General features: G+C 40.0%; 2 protein-coding genes across 2 annotated transcripts in view; both read right to left on the bottom strand.

Annotated features, from left to right (window-relative positions):
* Window positions 1-613: 613 nt before the first annotated feature.
* LOC140995641 (polyunsaturated fatty acid lipoxygenase ALOX15B-like) lies at window positions 614-8,193 on the bottom strand. The gene is made up of 15 exons (XM_073465724.1): window positions 8,128-8,193; window positions 7,825-8,002; window positions 7,390-7,594; window positions 7,167-7,248; window positions 6,537-6,659; window positions 6,322-6,425; window positions 5,765-5,931; window positions 5,465-5,608; window positions 4,942-5,145; window positions 4,549-4,635; window positions 4,290-4,459; window positions 2,198-2,319; window positions 1,965-2,065; window positions 1,425-1,595; window positions 614-1,209 (listed from the first exon to the last, which is right to left on the bottom strand). The coding sequence occupies exons 2-15, from the start codon at window positions 7,975-7,977 to the stop codon at window positions 1,030-1,032; spliced, it is 2,013 nt and encodes a 670-aa protein (XP_073321825.1). The 5' UTR covers window positions 7,978-8,002; window positions 8,128-8,193; the 3' UTR covers window positions 614-1,029.
* Window positions 8,194-8,401: 208 nt separating this feature from the next.
* The window catches only part of tbck (TBC1 domain containing kinase), a 53,723-nt gene continuing 45,308 nt past the window's right edge, over window positions 8,402-16,816 (bottom strand). The window contains exon 26 of the mRNA XM_073465713.1: window positions 8,402-9,636. Within this exon, the coding sequence (XP_073321814.1) occupies window positions 9,526-9,636 (111 nt within the window). The 3' untranslated portion in view covers window positions 8,402-9,525. The remainder of the gene's footprint in view (window positions 9,637-16,816) is intronic.

Below are 16,816 nucleotides of genomic sequence, written 5' to 3'. Positions count from 1 at the left end.
TAACTCTGCAACAATGTCCATTAAATGTTCTTCCAAAAGAGTCTCTCAGTGTGTATGATTTTTATTTTTAAGTGGGGAATATGTTTTAAATCCCTTTCTTAAAGGTTTGTGCAGGGAGTGCTTGGCTACTACTACAAGAATGATGATGAGGTCCATGAAGACTCCGAACTGCAGAAGTGGATCGTGGATATTTATTCCCATGGATTCCTCAGCCAAGGAACCAACGGTAGGCTTTAAAAAAGATTTAAAAAACTAACATAATCAACTCAACAGCCCCTCTGCCCCTGCACTCCCTCTACCACTAGGAGGTGGGGGGTGGCAGGTAGACAAGGGGGATGCATCTGGTCATTTTGCTCACAAGGGGGATCGCATTTTCCCTCATATCATCTAGTGTTTATAACTTAACATCCTGTCTCTTGAGATAAACAGATTGAGTTTACGTCTGTTACACGCACACCCACAGCTGTCTTCCCCTTTTTAGTGACCATTGCTCAATGAATGTTAAGTTTAACAGGTCAATCTCTGAGTTCAGTTCCTCCTTTTTGGCTGACCGGATAGGGAGTGCAAGTTTTATTACATAAGATGATTATTAAATGACAAAACAATGCAAGTATTAGTTATGAAATACCTTTTATTGATTCTCACAAACACGCTCAGATGTTGCTGTAGCTCAGTTTGTCAAGGCAACGACACAGCACACACCAAGTACACACACACACACACTGTATAGTTGTCCCAGAAAAAACAAGTGATTTCAACATTTTGTTCATGAAAGAAACTTGTAGCAGCTTCACATGAGTTGTTTTCAGGTAATTATACACTAATAAAATCATAACCATGAGTAATATATTACATTTCTGCCCCTAAATCCTCAGAAATCTTACAAACTGGACCTTTAAATCAAGTAGGCTGTAAAAACCTATCACAGATCAGCATATCATGATTACATGCAGTAGTTTCTTTACACAGTTTCAGTAAAAAACTTGCAGTTTCTCTCTTTCTCGCTGAGGAGATCACACCATCTGATAATCAAATGGCCACACTATTTTCTACCTCTGTTGGGTCCATGTATGTGTACGGGACTTCCAGACTCTGGTTTCTGACTTTGATGGCTGCACTCAACTCCCGAAGCTCTCCTTGAAAATCCTTTATCAACTTGCAGGGAATCTCCTCATTGAAATGGTCCTCTGGGTAACAGCCAAGGGGGATCTGATGAGATAAACGATATAGTTTTTCCCAGCTAACATTAAAGCGTTTATCAAACATAGACTACTGGCAGCATAATGTACAGTTATAGGAAGTGAGCAGGATTTCTTCAGCAGCTCAAAGATGGTATTTTGGCTCAAATGACGTTTTAACTTAGTTTACACAACTTGAACAAATATGTGATTTCTGTCATTTTAAATGAAGTCAAGGGCACTTACAAAGTCAGAGGACTGCTTGCTCAGTAGCCACATGGTGGCCATTCCCTGAGCTGTTGTGTTGACGTCAGGGAACGTCTGCAGTAGCGTGGCCTCGCTCGTTGTCCCCTTTGTGGTTGGTGGAGGACGTTTCAGGGAGATGGGAGTGTTGGGCATCCAGCCACCATAGTCAAACTGCAATGAACGGTTATCAGACGTGTTGAAACTACAGCATGTCAGTCTTTAGTCCACTACTTTGGTCTACACTGAAATATTACAACAATTATTGGATGTTCTGCCATGACATTTGATAGATACAGATTTTTACAAGGATCCACACTCACTCATCGATACCAGCCAACTAAATACATCAGATCTTTTTTCTGAGAAATTAATGAAAATGTCAAAAAACATCCTATTGCATCCTCCATCCAAGTTTCGTGGAAGTCCATTCAGTAGTCTTTGTGTAATCTTGCTGACAAACCAACCAACAAACAGACACAGGCACAAACACAACCTCGTTGGCGGAGGTAATGATCATTACAGTAAAGTAAAAGGACTCACCTGTCCACAGTTGACAGACGAGTGCTGTACTGAGGAGGTGAAGATCACCATGGTGACGAACTTGACCAAATCTGCCAGGGGGCTGATGCGTTGGGGAAATCCTGAGAAGAATAAACTCTGTCAGGTAATGACGTCTCAGATGACTCAAATTAAGTTTGATTTAATCATGATGATAAAATGTTGCATAATTGTGCCCATTTATCATCATAAAGGCTTTTTTCTTTAAAGCCTACCGTTGGCTCTTTGGCTGAGGAATCCATGGGAAAAAATATCCACGAGCCAATTCTGCAGTTCCACGTCACTCTTGACCTCATTATCATTCTTGTAGTAGTAGCCGAGCACTCCCTGCACAAACCTTTAAGAAAGGGATTTAAAACATATTACCCCACTTAAATTAAACATTATACACGCTGAGAGAATCTTTTGGAAGAACATTTAATGGACATCGTTGCAGAGTTACATGAGAAGATTACTACAACTCTCCCATCTGTGGGAGCTACCTGGCTGTAGCTACCAGGTTAAGTGTGGAGCTACAGCCAGGTGACAATCAGCTTAGCTTAGCATAAATCTCAAACGCAAGGGGGAAACAGCTAGCCTGACCTGCTTGACTGCCAGCACATTTGAATTCTTCCCACATAACAAAGTGTATCCTTTTTTTGTGTAAGCCACACAAAAACAGAAGCAACTATTTCTAGGGAAACAGGCACAGTGACTTCCTGAAGTTTCATTGTTTCCATGGCAACCTCACAATGATGACAAACTACAGTACATATCTTGCTAATTAATGAACTTCATAGCTGTTGTTGGATGTATTTTTTATGTTTATAGAGATTTAGGTTCTCTATCAAAGTAGCTCAGCCAGAAACAATTACAACATTTTATCGCCCTCTGCTCAATAAGGAACCAGTAGCTGAGGTTTTGATCACCCGTTTACTGTACTGTCATCTCTGTAAGGCTTTGTTGATCTCACACCTCGGCTTCTTGGCATTTAAAGGGCAAACCAACAATAAATCAAGCACAGCTCAAAACTGCAACAGCACTGCTCTTAATAGGTTCAGACTCTATAAACAGGGAACACCTCATCTGTCATGTCAAAGCAGGTGTTTTGTCTGTTCTAAAAAGGCTCAGTCCGGCAATGTTATATGGATGAAGACATTCAGAAGTTTTAGCACTTAAAACTGGCCTTTGCCATTATGAGAAGTGTTTCTAACAGCGAGGGGAGACGAGCGTTAATATTAGAAAACTTCTCGATATGATTCAACAGCATCACGACCTCGCACACCTCTCTAAAACAGTTTCAACTACAACTAATTACACTATAACCTTTCTGATGATCAGAGTTATTGCAGGGCTGTTGTTTTAGACTGGATTAGCTTTAGCTTGTTGTACCCAATAAACTGGCAGGTGAGTGTCTCAGGGACCCAATAAACTGTCACCAGAGGCCCCAAAACTTTCAGCAGCACCTCGAGCAACAGTGACGGCCGTGTTTCAACATAAACAGTTCAGAGGAGATTGCAATAAAACGGACCAACTGTAAGAATTGATGCTATTACCCAGTATGTGTTTATGTTGCAACTTTTCGGAAAGACTGATGAAAGAAATCATTTTGAAAATCAACTGTGTTACATTATGGAGACAAACCATTTCATCATCCATCATACAGCTACAGAGCTTGTAGAATAGTGCAGAATATCTCTTTTCCTTAAATCATTATGATGATTGTGAATTTATCATTTAAAAAATCTTGTCGGGTCCAAAATGATTATTTTGTTCATCTGTGTGTAATAATTCTGACAGTTGGTTCCAGCTTCTAACAAGGTTTGTCCGCCAGTACAATAAAGCAACGTTGGTACCATGTGGTATCTGTGTTGTGTCCACATCAAGAGTCTTGGTCGTTGCCAATTTGTGGAAAAAAAAACGTAAAAATGGCTCAGTTCTGCTTAATGTGCTCAGCATACTGTACTGCCTGAACAATAACTAGCTGGCGTCAGCGACGTCAACATTAGCTTGCATTAGCAACGTTAATGTTGGCTAGTGTCAGCAATGTTAGCGTTCACAACGTTAACGTTAATTAGCTAGCATTAGTTGGCATTAGCTAGCTAGCGTTGGCAATGTTCGGTGGTGCAACAAACTGGCAACCATTTGAGGGGGCAGATGACTCGAACAACACGTGAATGCAAATGTAAGGGGGAAAGGTAACCCTAACACAGTGTAAGTCTTTAAACTGTGAAGCATGGCAACTACATGTAACTGAAACATCCATTTTTTTGCACCAATACTATATAAATTATAAACATAATGCATAATAAAAACTTCCTACAGTACCTGTGGATGATATCCCACAGCTTGAGTCCATCATCCCTGTAGTAGAAGTTGGGCACATCCTCCAGTCCACGCTCGGCAATGTCTTCTGGTATACAGAGGGAGCTGTAGGTCATCGAGGACATGGATCTCTTCAGGATTTCGAACATACCCTCTCCACCAGACGCTGCAAACTAGGGCACAGTCGCATATGTGAGGAATACAGTCAGACAGGATTACTGTAGATGATATTGTCCTACTGGGCATGTTGCTCTTTTCATACCTTTGTGAAAACTCCATTCTCAGATATCAGAAGCAGTCGAGCCAAGAAGTTGATCTGCAGAGTGTACCGAGTGTGAGGTATGATGAGCTGAGGGAAAGAAGGAACTTTTTTAGTTGCAAGTAAATACACACGAAAACATTTTGGAAGATACAAAAACCAGCGAGTTAAAGGTCATATTGATAATGTTTATGTACACACACACACAAAAAAAAACATCTCTTGCGTTAGCAAAGTTATCTAGTACAACAAACTGGCAACCACTTGAAATTCAAACAGCAGTGTTGACATGAATGCAATGGAGGAGGGGAGATGCCGCATTTAGTGGCTGAATGTTATCGATAACACCTTTAATTAGACTAAAACTACAAGTTCAGTATTCTCCCTCGCAGTTACCTTGTACAGAGGATGCACCATGGGTAAGTTGCGCAGCAGTGACACTGCGAACGCTTCAGCCAGCAGGTGAGTGCGCAGCAGGTGAACGTTGAGTTGATGCTCGCTGAAATCTGCACTTCTCACAAAGGTCTTGGCCGTCAACCAGTCGTACTCAGAATCAGTAGGAAAGAAGATGGGATTGTCGTCTGCTGGAGTCTGCTTCAGCTGCAGGAGAAGGAAGGGGGATGTGGTTCATTCAGTCTGTTCGATCCATTACCAGGACTGGTTAATAATGTTGTCTCAGACTCAACTGTCAGCCTGTCAAACTTGGATATGATTATAGCAAGAAACTTTTTTACATGGCTCAGATTTAGGCAGAATGAAATTAACTGCCTTTCCTGGCAGAGATAATTCAAAGCTGCCATCTAGAAAACTGTGTCTTGCTTGAAACACTTTCAGCAAGGTGGATGCTTCCTGTTTCAGGGGAACCTACATCTTACAGTATGAATCAAGCCTCTATCTTACAGCTATATTTGAATCTCACCTGAATAGCGATTGGCATCAGCTGATCATCAGGGGTTTTGTGGAACAACACGAGGGGAGCCATCAAGTACTGCTTCTTCTCATTGATGGTGTTTGTTTTCACTCCATCCAAACGCTTGTAGTCAATCAGAAATATGTTGCCTTTCTGTTGGAAATATTAGTGAGGCTGAGAAATGAGTTTTCTCACATGCATTCAGTGTTGCTACTACATATACTGAGCAAACATGTCAATGTAACATGCAATGCTAAATTTAAATGTTATGAGTCCATTACTAAGATCAATCAAGGTCAAGAGAATTACCTTCATTTCTTCTGTCAAGCTAGACTGACCACGGAGGGAGACCATGTCATCAGTGACAGGAAAGTTACTGGGCAGGGCGGTGCAACGTCTGATCAACATGGGGTTGACTCCATTCAGATACTGGTAGCCGAAAAATGCATCCTCCTTCCAATGTTCCTGGACATATTCTGGAAAAAGAGAAGGGTTGAGCTTCATTGACTTTCAAACTTTGGGCTACAAAGTCTTGCTTGACCTCCTTTATTAGCTTAACATGAAAATAGAGTCATGTGAGTCACAGCTATGATTTTTTTAAAGAGGTAATGCAGCTGGATTTCTTTCTGAAGGACTCGGGTCAGAGTCAGTCCAGAGAACAGAGAGCAACAGTAGTTAACAGTCGTTTAGAAATGGAGTCCGCTAATGTAAACTAGTGACTGGCTTCAAGCACAACACAGAAGTTTCACAGAGCCCCTTTAAAACATTCCTAGTAATTATTTAGGTATCCTTACGGAAAACAGTTGATTGTGTACTATTACATATGCATTATCAAGTACTATTAAACTACCATGATGGCACAGTACCTGCTATGGGAGTCGTTTTGCAGCAGAACACCCGATCAATACTATCAAAATCAGTCCAGCTCTCCTTGCAGTCATCCAGCCCCTTCAGTTGCAGCTCAGTCAGTCTAGAAAATAAAAAGCATGAGTAACTTTATTATGATGCCTTGAATAGTTCCAGTAGGCAGCTACATAGTTATATGGATAAAGAGATATTTGACAGAATTTGAGGACTTCACCCTGTGGATGCAGTGAAGAGAAACTCTGTAGTCTTGGTGAAGGAGAAGCGGACCTCACAAGGCAGATCAAGAGGGCTTTCTGCCTTTATGTTGTGGGGAATACCCTCCGCATATGCATCCCAGCTGGGAAAGAAACAGAGAAGAGCAGAGTGGAGCTTTGAACAGTAACATAGCAGTGGATCTGCTTTAGAATATCTTGCTGGCATGGACTCCACAAGGGGTTCTGACTTTTCTCCACAGTCACCTGACCTCAACCCCATTTAATATGTAGGGGGGCACTTGAAGACTGAGAAAGCCAAGTAAAGAGTGACAACACAAGACGCTTTTTGGAAATACATGAGTCATCAGGTTTTGCACAAACGTGTGGAGTCCATGCCAGCTCGAGTGCACGCTGTCATTAAAGCAAAAGGGGTACATACCATATACTAAGATGTTATGAAACTCATGCACTTTTTTTCTCTAGATGAAACTTTTCACATTATTGTCAAGCTGATATTATTATTTGTAACAATAATCAGAAGTATTTTCACTCTCGGTCTCAGACTTTTTGACCCGACTGTATTTCTTGAACAAACGCGGGTCAGGTTTGGATGCATGAAGCTGGAATGTGTACAAACTCTGAGCTCTCACCGATAGTCTTCCTCTCGCTGCTGCAGCTCCTGCTGTCGACTATATCTGCCAAGATGATGGTTGTCTTCAAAGACTCTCAGAGCTTAAAGAAAGAGCCACAACAATGTTTAAAAATTGATGATATATACAGTACATTGGTATGAATTGACTCCTTATAGCCCTCTTACAGTCCATGTTACAGAGCTTTTCTTTCTGTTTTCTATGGCCAGTGAACAGCACAAACCTGTTCCCTCTCTGAAGCGGTGCACCTCGCTGTCAGTGATCCAGCGGTAGATGGGGAAGGTGTAGGTGACTCCCTCGGGGGATTCCACTTCCACCTTGGCAGGAAACCAAGAGTCCTCTGGGAACAATGGGAGACGCTGTTTGTCTACCTCTATTAGAACCAGCTTTCCAAGGGATTTAGGGCAGGACACGTTAAAACTAGACACCTGGATAAATGATGAGATCAAGATGAAGAGTATTTGATAATCAAGAACTGAGCTGTAACATCCAAATAATTATAATATGTATAATTCATTATAAATTTAGCATTAAATACCATTTTTATGAGGCTCATTATGGGGATTTCTTTGTGGCCATAGGTGACAGAGATTAATAATAATCTCACATAAGCAACGTTGAAGAGGCATGTTACATTTAGAGGATATTTCAGACTTACTGCTCCTTTCACGAAGGCTGTAGCCCCTCTGAAGCCTATGAGCCACTCGCGGTCGCTCTCCCCATCCTCGCCCACCAGTTTAATGAAGACATTGTTAAAAGTGGTGGCAGCGGTGGCATGGCTAGTGGACACAGTCACTTTATAGTTCACCATTTTCACGCTGGAGAGCAGAAGAATCCTGGTGGGGAGAAAATAATAACCATTTTTAGCACCGATTAATAATGGAAAAACACAGGTGTCTCAATGAAAACACTCATCACAGTCCAGTCATTGCTTCCTCATTTTATAAAGCGTCCCTCTTACCTCTGTTGATGAGACCAAGAAGTTCCTGTGAAGAACTCCTCCTTTGATGAAAGTAATCACCACTGCGTCCCCAATTTATACGTTCAGTTTGGTGGGTGTGTCCAGTCAGTAGCAATACATCAGCTCGGATGAAGAAGTATTGTACATGTTCCAACACTCCCTGCGAATTACACAAGGACGGGGCGATGTTGCAGACAATGATCAGCTGTATCAAACTGAGTGGAGATCTCAGTTCTGATTAACTGCTAAAACAACAAAAAAGCATTTATCCAGATTTATGAGATAGTTTTATTATAAACAAGTGTAACATGATAGTAATCAATTGCTATAACATGGCAAATACATACAACTGTGTGTATAGCAAAGACAATTCAGTGACATGTGAACAAGGTAAATGCAAATACTAGTTATTAAATCAATAAAATGCACAAATCACTGTTATTTTTTATTATTTCTCACACATACACACACACACTCAGTGGCTGTTTTATTAGGCGCACCTGTACAATCTATTACAATTTAAATACAACAGCCATAAATACCTTTATGAACTTTGTAATGTTCAACATTTTAACATTGATGCCACGTGATGCCAACAGCGTTATACTATTGGCTGACAAACCTTGTTATAAGCTGGAACCAACTCTCCCAATCATTATCCAGAGATAAACAAAACTTTATATTATTTTGGACGTGACAAACATTGTAAAATTGTTGATTCACAATCATAATAATGTTTTTAAGGAAAAGAGACAGCTCTGTAGATGTATTAGTTAAAAAAAAAGATTTGTCTACAGAAAATGTGATCAATATGACCTTTAAAGGTGGTGTTTTTTGTGCTACCTACTTACGTACATGTCGGGGGCAGAATGTTAAAAACACCTCTGAGAATAAAGCAGTCAGGTACAACGCTACCACTACTGTAACTATGACCTTGTCAAAGCTAAAACATACGACTGAGTTAACTCCCGTGTCACAGTGTCAGAAAGACAGGACATGACAGACATAATAAAAGTAGTCTTTATGGCAGAGCAGTCGTATTGGATTGCATTAGATCATACAGGCGTATAGCTAATAAAGCGCCACTGAGCTCCTTAGATCAACTGGCTCAGAACAGACAGGCGACATAGATCAAGGTTTTTATATTGGTCACAGACAGCTCAATTTATCAGTGCAAAGCTACTACAACACATAGCAGTTGTTCCAGAAAAATCCATTCAATCATTCTTGTTTTGACGTGGGATCATTTCAATGCAGCGTTGTCATTTTGCATCACAGTTTAATTAGAATGAGCAAAAAAGTCTAAATAAAATGAAAACATTGTTTTTTTTTTATTTTTCCAGCTCAAAATGCGATAAACAGTCTTTGCTTTCGTCAATGTGAAACTGAGGTACGGGGTCAGATCTGCGGGGAGGGGACTGTCAGGAGGCCGGTGGGCTTCAGCTTGTTGATCCCTCCATCCAGGATACACACCCGTGGGAAATTTACCTTCACCAGGTGTGACGCAAACTGGGAAGAAACGGGATAAAAACAAACAGGTTATGTTTGTTTCCTCCTTATGGGAACTGTAGTCATTATCTAAATCTGGTGTAATTAAGTAGACAATCAGAACTCCTTCAGTTGCCATAAATGAGCAATAACATCTTTACACAATAACAGTCATTCAACAATTAGGAAACACCTTGATGTAGTATGTGTAATGCTTTACATAATGTGCCAGGAATGTTGTCAGGGTCAGTGAGGAGAGTAAACGCTTGCAAATACTGAGTGTGACTTTGAGGAAGTAAAGTAAAAATTAAAGAGAGAACAAATGATTTGACATAAAGGAAAAATAACTTGTCTGAACCTGCATCAAGGTCATGCAGGGATTTTTGTCATAAAGGCCTCACCCTCTGCTTTTGTGCTCTCACTGTTAAAGGGACAGTTTTAATCTTATGTACCTGTAGTGCTGTTTTTCCATCTAGATAGTTTCGGTGTGAAACTTTCGGTGTGTCTGCCTTCTCTCGAATATAATGGGACTAGATTGCAGTCGGTTTGTGGTGCTCAAACAACAAAAAACAAACTCAACAGCAATATAGGAACTAGAATGGTACTCAGTAGAGTGTGTACCTCCACCAAGGTCCAACTGTCCCCTTTTGTTGATCAAGATCCATCAATTATTCCCTGAGAAATTAAAGAAAATGGCAAAAAACGCCCTATCTCACAATGTTAAAGAAAGTGAGAAACAATTTCCAGATCTGTCCATCTATCCAGATCCACATTAAAAGTTAATTGGGTCTATTCTGGGCCGAGAACCATCTATTTTGTGTGAATCAGTTCAGTAGATTTTGCTTAACCCTGCTGACAAACCAACCAACCCACCAACAAAAGGACACGGGTGAAAACATAACCTCATTTGCTGAGGTAACAATTTTCTTTCGACAATAACTACACCCGCCAACCGTATCACTGCAGCGAGGCGATGGTGACTTTACTCAAGGACATGAGGCTCGTGCTCGTGACAGCACAGGATGTAAACATTAATGACGTCCTCCTCAGTTGAGCTGTAATGTTAGCTAGCTTAGTTAGTTTGCCTCAAGCCTCTCTACGCCCGATATCTCCAAAACTTTGCAACTCAATACAATCTAGTAAATAAGTAGCACCACAGCTGGGAGGAACAAAATGTATTTTCGATTTCAGGGTGAATTGTCCCTTTAACAAAATAACTCAGAGAGTATTAGTGCTACCTGATATTTTGTGAATGTGCTTTACCTAATTTCAGTATACACCTTCCAATGACAGACTGCGATCCACTACCAACAAAAGACTTACCATGAAGTGAATTAACATCAGAATGAAACATAAGACTGTTAAATGGAAAAGGTAGCAGAGAAGATAACAGTTAGAGGAAGAAGGGCATTAATTAAGTTCTTTATTTGTAACGCAGGATGTCGTGTTAGATTGAAAAAACTTTCCCTTGTCTGCCATCATCCAGTGTGGTTTTACTACAGCGATGTGAGGCAACAGGTGATTGTATCACTGTTAGGAAATATCAGTAAGATTTCAACATAACACAACTGTTATAACGAAAACTGCAATTGACAGATGAAAGAACTTCAGTTGTGTCATTCAAGATATGACCCTTTTTTTTTTGCAATACAGAGTGTCTCTTAATAGAAACCACCTTCTAAAAATCGGTCAAGCTTTACAGAATAACCCCTGTGCCAAACTCCAAACCCAGAAGAACAAAATAACAAATGAAAAACAGAAAAAGGAAAATAAAGAAAATGGACAATTAAAGTAAAAGAAAGGGAAAAAAGGAGTGAAAACCAGAACAACATATGTGCAAAAACAATTGATTTAATTCATTAATTCACCGATTAATTCATTTCGTCACACAGAAATAAAAAAAACAAAAAAAACCCCAATAACTCTTTTTGTCTACTTGAATTTTTTGGTCACACACTTCAGTTAGGAGATTTCAGATTTAATCAGCTGAAATGCCCTCACAAAAACAGAGCGTTAAGAATCCGGCTTACTCCTGAATGCCAATCGTGTTTAAATGTTAAAGGTTAACAGTAAAGACTGACCGCACAGTGAGTGGACTCATTGCTGTGGCCCGTGAGCTAATGCTAATGCCACCGGTGCAGCATATAGAGATGTGAATGGCATTTAAGCACAGTTGAGTCCTTTTATCGACCTTTAATTTTGTGGCGTGCTCGACTGAAAGGTCTGCTGAATTACTGAGCTCTATCATAAAGCTCAGGTGGGGAATTTCAAGTGCGGGGCTGTCCATGGTGGCGGGGAGTGGGGGTCTCTCTTACCTTCAATCAACTGACTCTATCATTAGTATGATGGATAGTAATCATACTGGCCTGTGTGACAATGAAGGTGATGATAAATTGTCATACTTAAGATGTACTGTGGGTGATGCCAATGATGAATAATCCTATCATCAGTGTAACCACACTGATTTTGAACCTATGTCTCAGCTTAAAGGTGCACCAGTGCCGGATTGGGAATACGGGCAAACCGGGCATTGTCCCGGTGGCCTGCGAGGCTTTCTGGCCTACTGGCCCGCGTTATTTTTATTTATTTTATTTATTTTACGACGTGAAATATAATAACAATTTAACATACCGTTGTAGGCGAATGACGGTATATAAGCCCTCCTATTGGTGCATAAACTGGTAGCTCGGCCCATTGTTCATGACTGATGTAGCTGCTGGACCAATGAGCTGAGGGCAGGGTCTGCCCGGCAGGTCCCCTCCCTCTCGGGCTACAAGGTGCCTGTAAAAACAGCTAAGACCGAGCGTGATAAAAAGTAGTTTATAGTCGCTTATCTGACCATGGATGGTGTGCATGCTAGCTAGCAGGCAGGTTGTTTCATCATGGCTAGTTGGACTGGCAGTTTGATGGATTTATTTCGCCTCTGACCTGAAATTAAGTTCTCTCGCACATCTGTCGCATCTCTCGCACATCTGTCATTAAGAGGGGGTGAAGTGTCGTCTACCGGGGTCACTCATACATCTGTCATTAAGATGGCAGAGGTGGGGGTGTTGGAATATTTGTACTTATGGGTGTGAAGTACTGTGTACTCATATCATTACTACTGTCTATAGTGAACATACCTACCATAGTACTATACTGTAAATACCCTAGTGTACTCATATCATTACTACTGTCTATACTGTACATACCTACCATAGTACTATACTGTAAATACCCTAGTGTACTCATATCATTACTACTGTCTATACTGTACATACCTACCATAGTACTATACTGTAAATACCCCAGTGTACTCATATCATTACTACTGTCTATACTGTACATACCTACCATAGTACTATACTGTAAATACCCCAGTGTACTCATATCATTACTACTGTCTATACTGTACATACCTACCATAGTACTATACTGTAAATACCCCAGTGTACTCATATCATTACTACTGTCTATACTGTACATACCTACCATAGTACTATACTGTAAATACCCTAGTGTACTCATATCATTACTACTGTCTATACTGTACATTATGGTATACAGTGTTAATATAGTACACATTATTATATAAATTTAATTTATGCTTACATTTAAGTAACCAGGCTGAATGAAAGGACTTATGTCTAAAAGTAATGTGACCTACTGCCAATAGATGACATCGCCATGTATTGGCGTTTTTGTGTATTGCAGTATCAAATTTCCACCTTTTGTATCAAGCCATTTCTTGTTTTATGATGAATTGGATTGCAATTATATATCATTTATGGTATACAGTATTTATATATAACCAATGTTATTATATAATTTCTATTTATTCTTAGATGTAAGTATCGAAGCTGAATGAAATTACCCACCCCGAATAAATGAATGAAATAAATAAATAAATACCCCCCCCAAAAAAAAAAAAAAAAAAACAGGTGGTAGCCTGGCCTAAGTAAAAAATGCCCGGCCTAAAAAAATGGCCCAGTCCAGCCCTGAGGTGCACTATGTAGTTTTGGGGAAGAAATGTAATCAGAAGAGAAAGATGTTTTTATTATTCCTAAATAAACAAAATAAACAAACTCTCTTTGTTTTCATGACGGAATAAACAATAAACAAACTGACCTTAAAGGGCAACACAATTTCATACTGTTTTACTTTGTTTATATTTTCAACAGTTTTCTGGGGACCTTATTTTCCTCTGAGAACAGCTTGTTTGTATAATTTATACAAACAAGCTGTTCTATAGTTTTAATTTCTTCCCGAAAACGACAAAGTGCCCCTTCAAAGCACATGATGATTACAGTGAATATCAGGGGCACAAAAGCCACAATTTGTGGTAGAGCTATAACCATGAGCTGATTATACGAGTCATAAACAGTTCATAAAAAGCTCTTCATCCACTCTAGTCTCTCTGCTGATAAAATATACTTTGTGGAGTTCTTGCAACCAGGCTACAAAGTCAGATCTTGCTGCTTCCTGAAAAATGCAGGACTATCTCTTCAATTAAGGAGAACTACTTATTCTCCTCTTTTACTTTGCAACATATGGAAGGAGGACATCTTTTTAAATTGGGTTGTTGCCTGAAGCGATATCCCTGCTGACTGTGTTTTTAAATTCAGGTTTGGCTAATTTATTCTAAAGAGAGCACAAAAGGAGAATTTATAATGATCAATATAGTTCTCTGTTCTGTTATGCTGAAGTGAGCAGAGTTATTTTTGTGCACTGAAATGTCAAAGACAATGATTTATGTAAAATACAGTTTCAGCCGCAGCTAACGTCCTCCTGTCTTTTAGAAAAGAGGCAAAAACACAGCAGGTTTTTTTTTTTATTAAACTGTACATCAGACTGCTTAACTGGCACCACTGAGGACTTACAGTCTTTGTGACCTGACCAAAACTCAACCAGAGTAGCTAGGCAGGTCTTTTCAAACTTCAGGATTTCCAGGATTTCAGGACTGTTGTGGATTTGACAAGACAAAGGTCTGGGATTAGAGTCTTGTAGTTTCTATTAACAAGACCACGGGGCTCTATTTTAATGGTGGCACATCGACCAGTGCAAGCAGCGCTCGGACAGTTTGGCATTTTCCTGACCCTGAAATTCCCTATGCCCATCTGTGTGGCATTTTGGTGCTCAGCGCACAGATCACAGCTGGGAGTCTTACAGACATTGTGCTGAAAATAGTCTCAGAACCATGTCTGTTCCTGTTTCATCGTGAATCTGCTCAACAATATCAAAATAAATACTTGGAGAAAATGCACAGAAATAACTTATAAACAATTTTGATTGAACACTCTCAAGCCAGTAGATGTGTTCGAATCGGCTGCTTCTGTATGTAAGAAAACCTCTTTCAGTTCAGTGAACCCCTGCAGACGTCTGAAGGCAACAGGACAGAAATGTTGATATATCCGCTGCCTCTGATTGCAGATGTGCGTAGTGCCACTACATGTGGCCTTCCACTGTGTTTGCCTTGGATAAATTACATTCAAACAACACCTGGCTCATACAAAATAACACAACACGCCTCTACACATATCAGACAGATGCATCATTAACTATGTGTGTCACAGTCTCCTTTCCAAGTTTCATGTTTAATTCTTGCAGTGCACTTCAAAACAAACGTGTTGATATATGATATAACCATTTGCACGGTCAAATACAGTATAATTATGTCTGAGAAAGTCTCATATTGATTGAGGTGCTCTGTGTTCATATTGTGCCACTCTGCATCACGCTGGCAACAACATGACTCCCTGAAGAAGCCGATTCTTTATTTGTTGAGTGACTGTCATCATGCGTCATTATAATTGGCACAGACGTTTAAGGGCATTGAGGCCAGCGATGTGACGGTTGAGAGCATATCTATTAATTTACCACACCCTCTGATCCAGACGCCCACAGAAAATCTGATGCCTTGTGTTGTTGTTGTGCTACTATGACAAGGCCTTAAGAGTTTACAACCATATTATCTGCTTTGAGGCCATACTCGTACAGTCTAGCCTTGAGCTAAATGCTAATATCAGCATCGACATAATGCTTAGCATGTTCAGCTTAGCTAATTAATACTGAACACAAAGTACAGCTGAGGCTCATGGGAATATCATTTGATTTGCAAGTATTCGTAAACAAACCACAGAAAGTTTGAACTAATGATGGCGCTACATTACAAGTCAGAGGGTCAATAAAATCATCAATTCAGCAGAATTACATGAAAATCCATCCAATGAATATCAAGACATTTCTTGAAAGAACAAATGTGAGCGTCCTGGCTGTGATAAAGGAAGAATATCAAGGTATCAACAGAGTCATAAGGATGCATTACCTGGAAGCCAATAATATATGAATGGAATTATGTGCTAATTCAACCAGTAGATGTTGAAATATTTTACTGGATAAGTGAAAACTTTGACTTCAATGTTACTGAGATATTTCAGTCTGGAGTACCCAAGTACCCAATCACCCAAATGACAACAATTTTATTAACTTTTTACAATAATCACAATAGTTGTTCTCCGACATAAATCATTACCAATCCTTTTGACTTACAACTTTACTCACTCATACTGTTTGCCTGTTTTGTGGTTTACTGTCTGCAAGTTGCCAATTAACGTCAACCTGCATGTCTTAAGACGCGGGGGGCGGGGACATACACAATTCACAGAAAAATCCTCAGCCAGGCACGTGTTAACCCCGAACCTTCTTGCTGTGAGGCAACCGCTGCACCGCCGTGCTGCCCTGCATGTGTCAGTGAGAAATTTCCCATGGGAATGTCTACTTTGGATGAGGATCAGGATGATTCAAAGCGTTCACTGCTTCAGAATGAAAATGTCTTTCAATCAACAGCATGATCTCATTAGACACCTGCTCTTGTGCAATGCACCTATGACACCAGTGAGATCAGAGGGGTTTTAAAGGAGACAACATGACCCTGAGGTCTGCTTTCACTGCCCTGACATGACCCCCAGAAAGGACACTGAAGGGGTGTGTCTTTCCACAAATAACCTCACAAAAGAGGAATACAGAGCAATATTAAAATGGTTTCTATATTTGAAAAAATATCCTTGTTTCCTTGCACAGCAGTAAATTGGGTTTTGAATGGCCAGATTTTTGTTTATTGTAACAAAAGAAAACTCTCCACTAAGTCGATAGCCTCACACTTTATTGTTTTTTTTTAACCACATCAGAAAAATGGAAATAATAAAAAGCTGATGTTTAGAAG

This window comes from Pagrus major, chromosome 1 (assembly GCF_040436345.1).
Source record: "Pagrus major chromosome 1, Pma_NU_1.0".
NCBI lineage: Eukaryota > Metazoa > Chordata > Actinopteri > Spariformes > Sparidae > Pagrus > Pagrus major.
The sequence above is the reverse complement of the archived record's forward strand: the minus strand, read 5'-3'. Positions and strand labels throughout refer to the sequence as shown.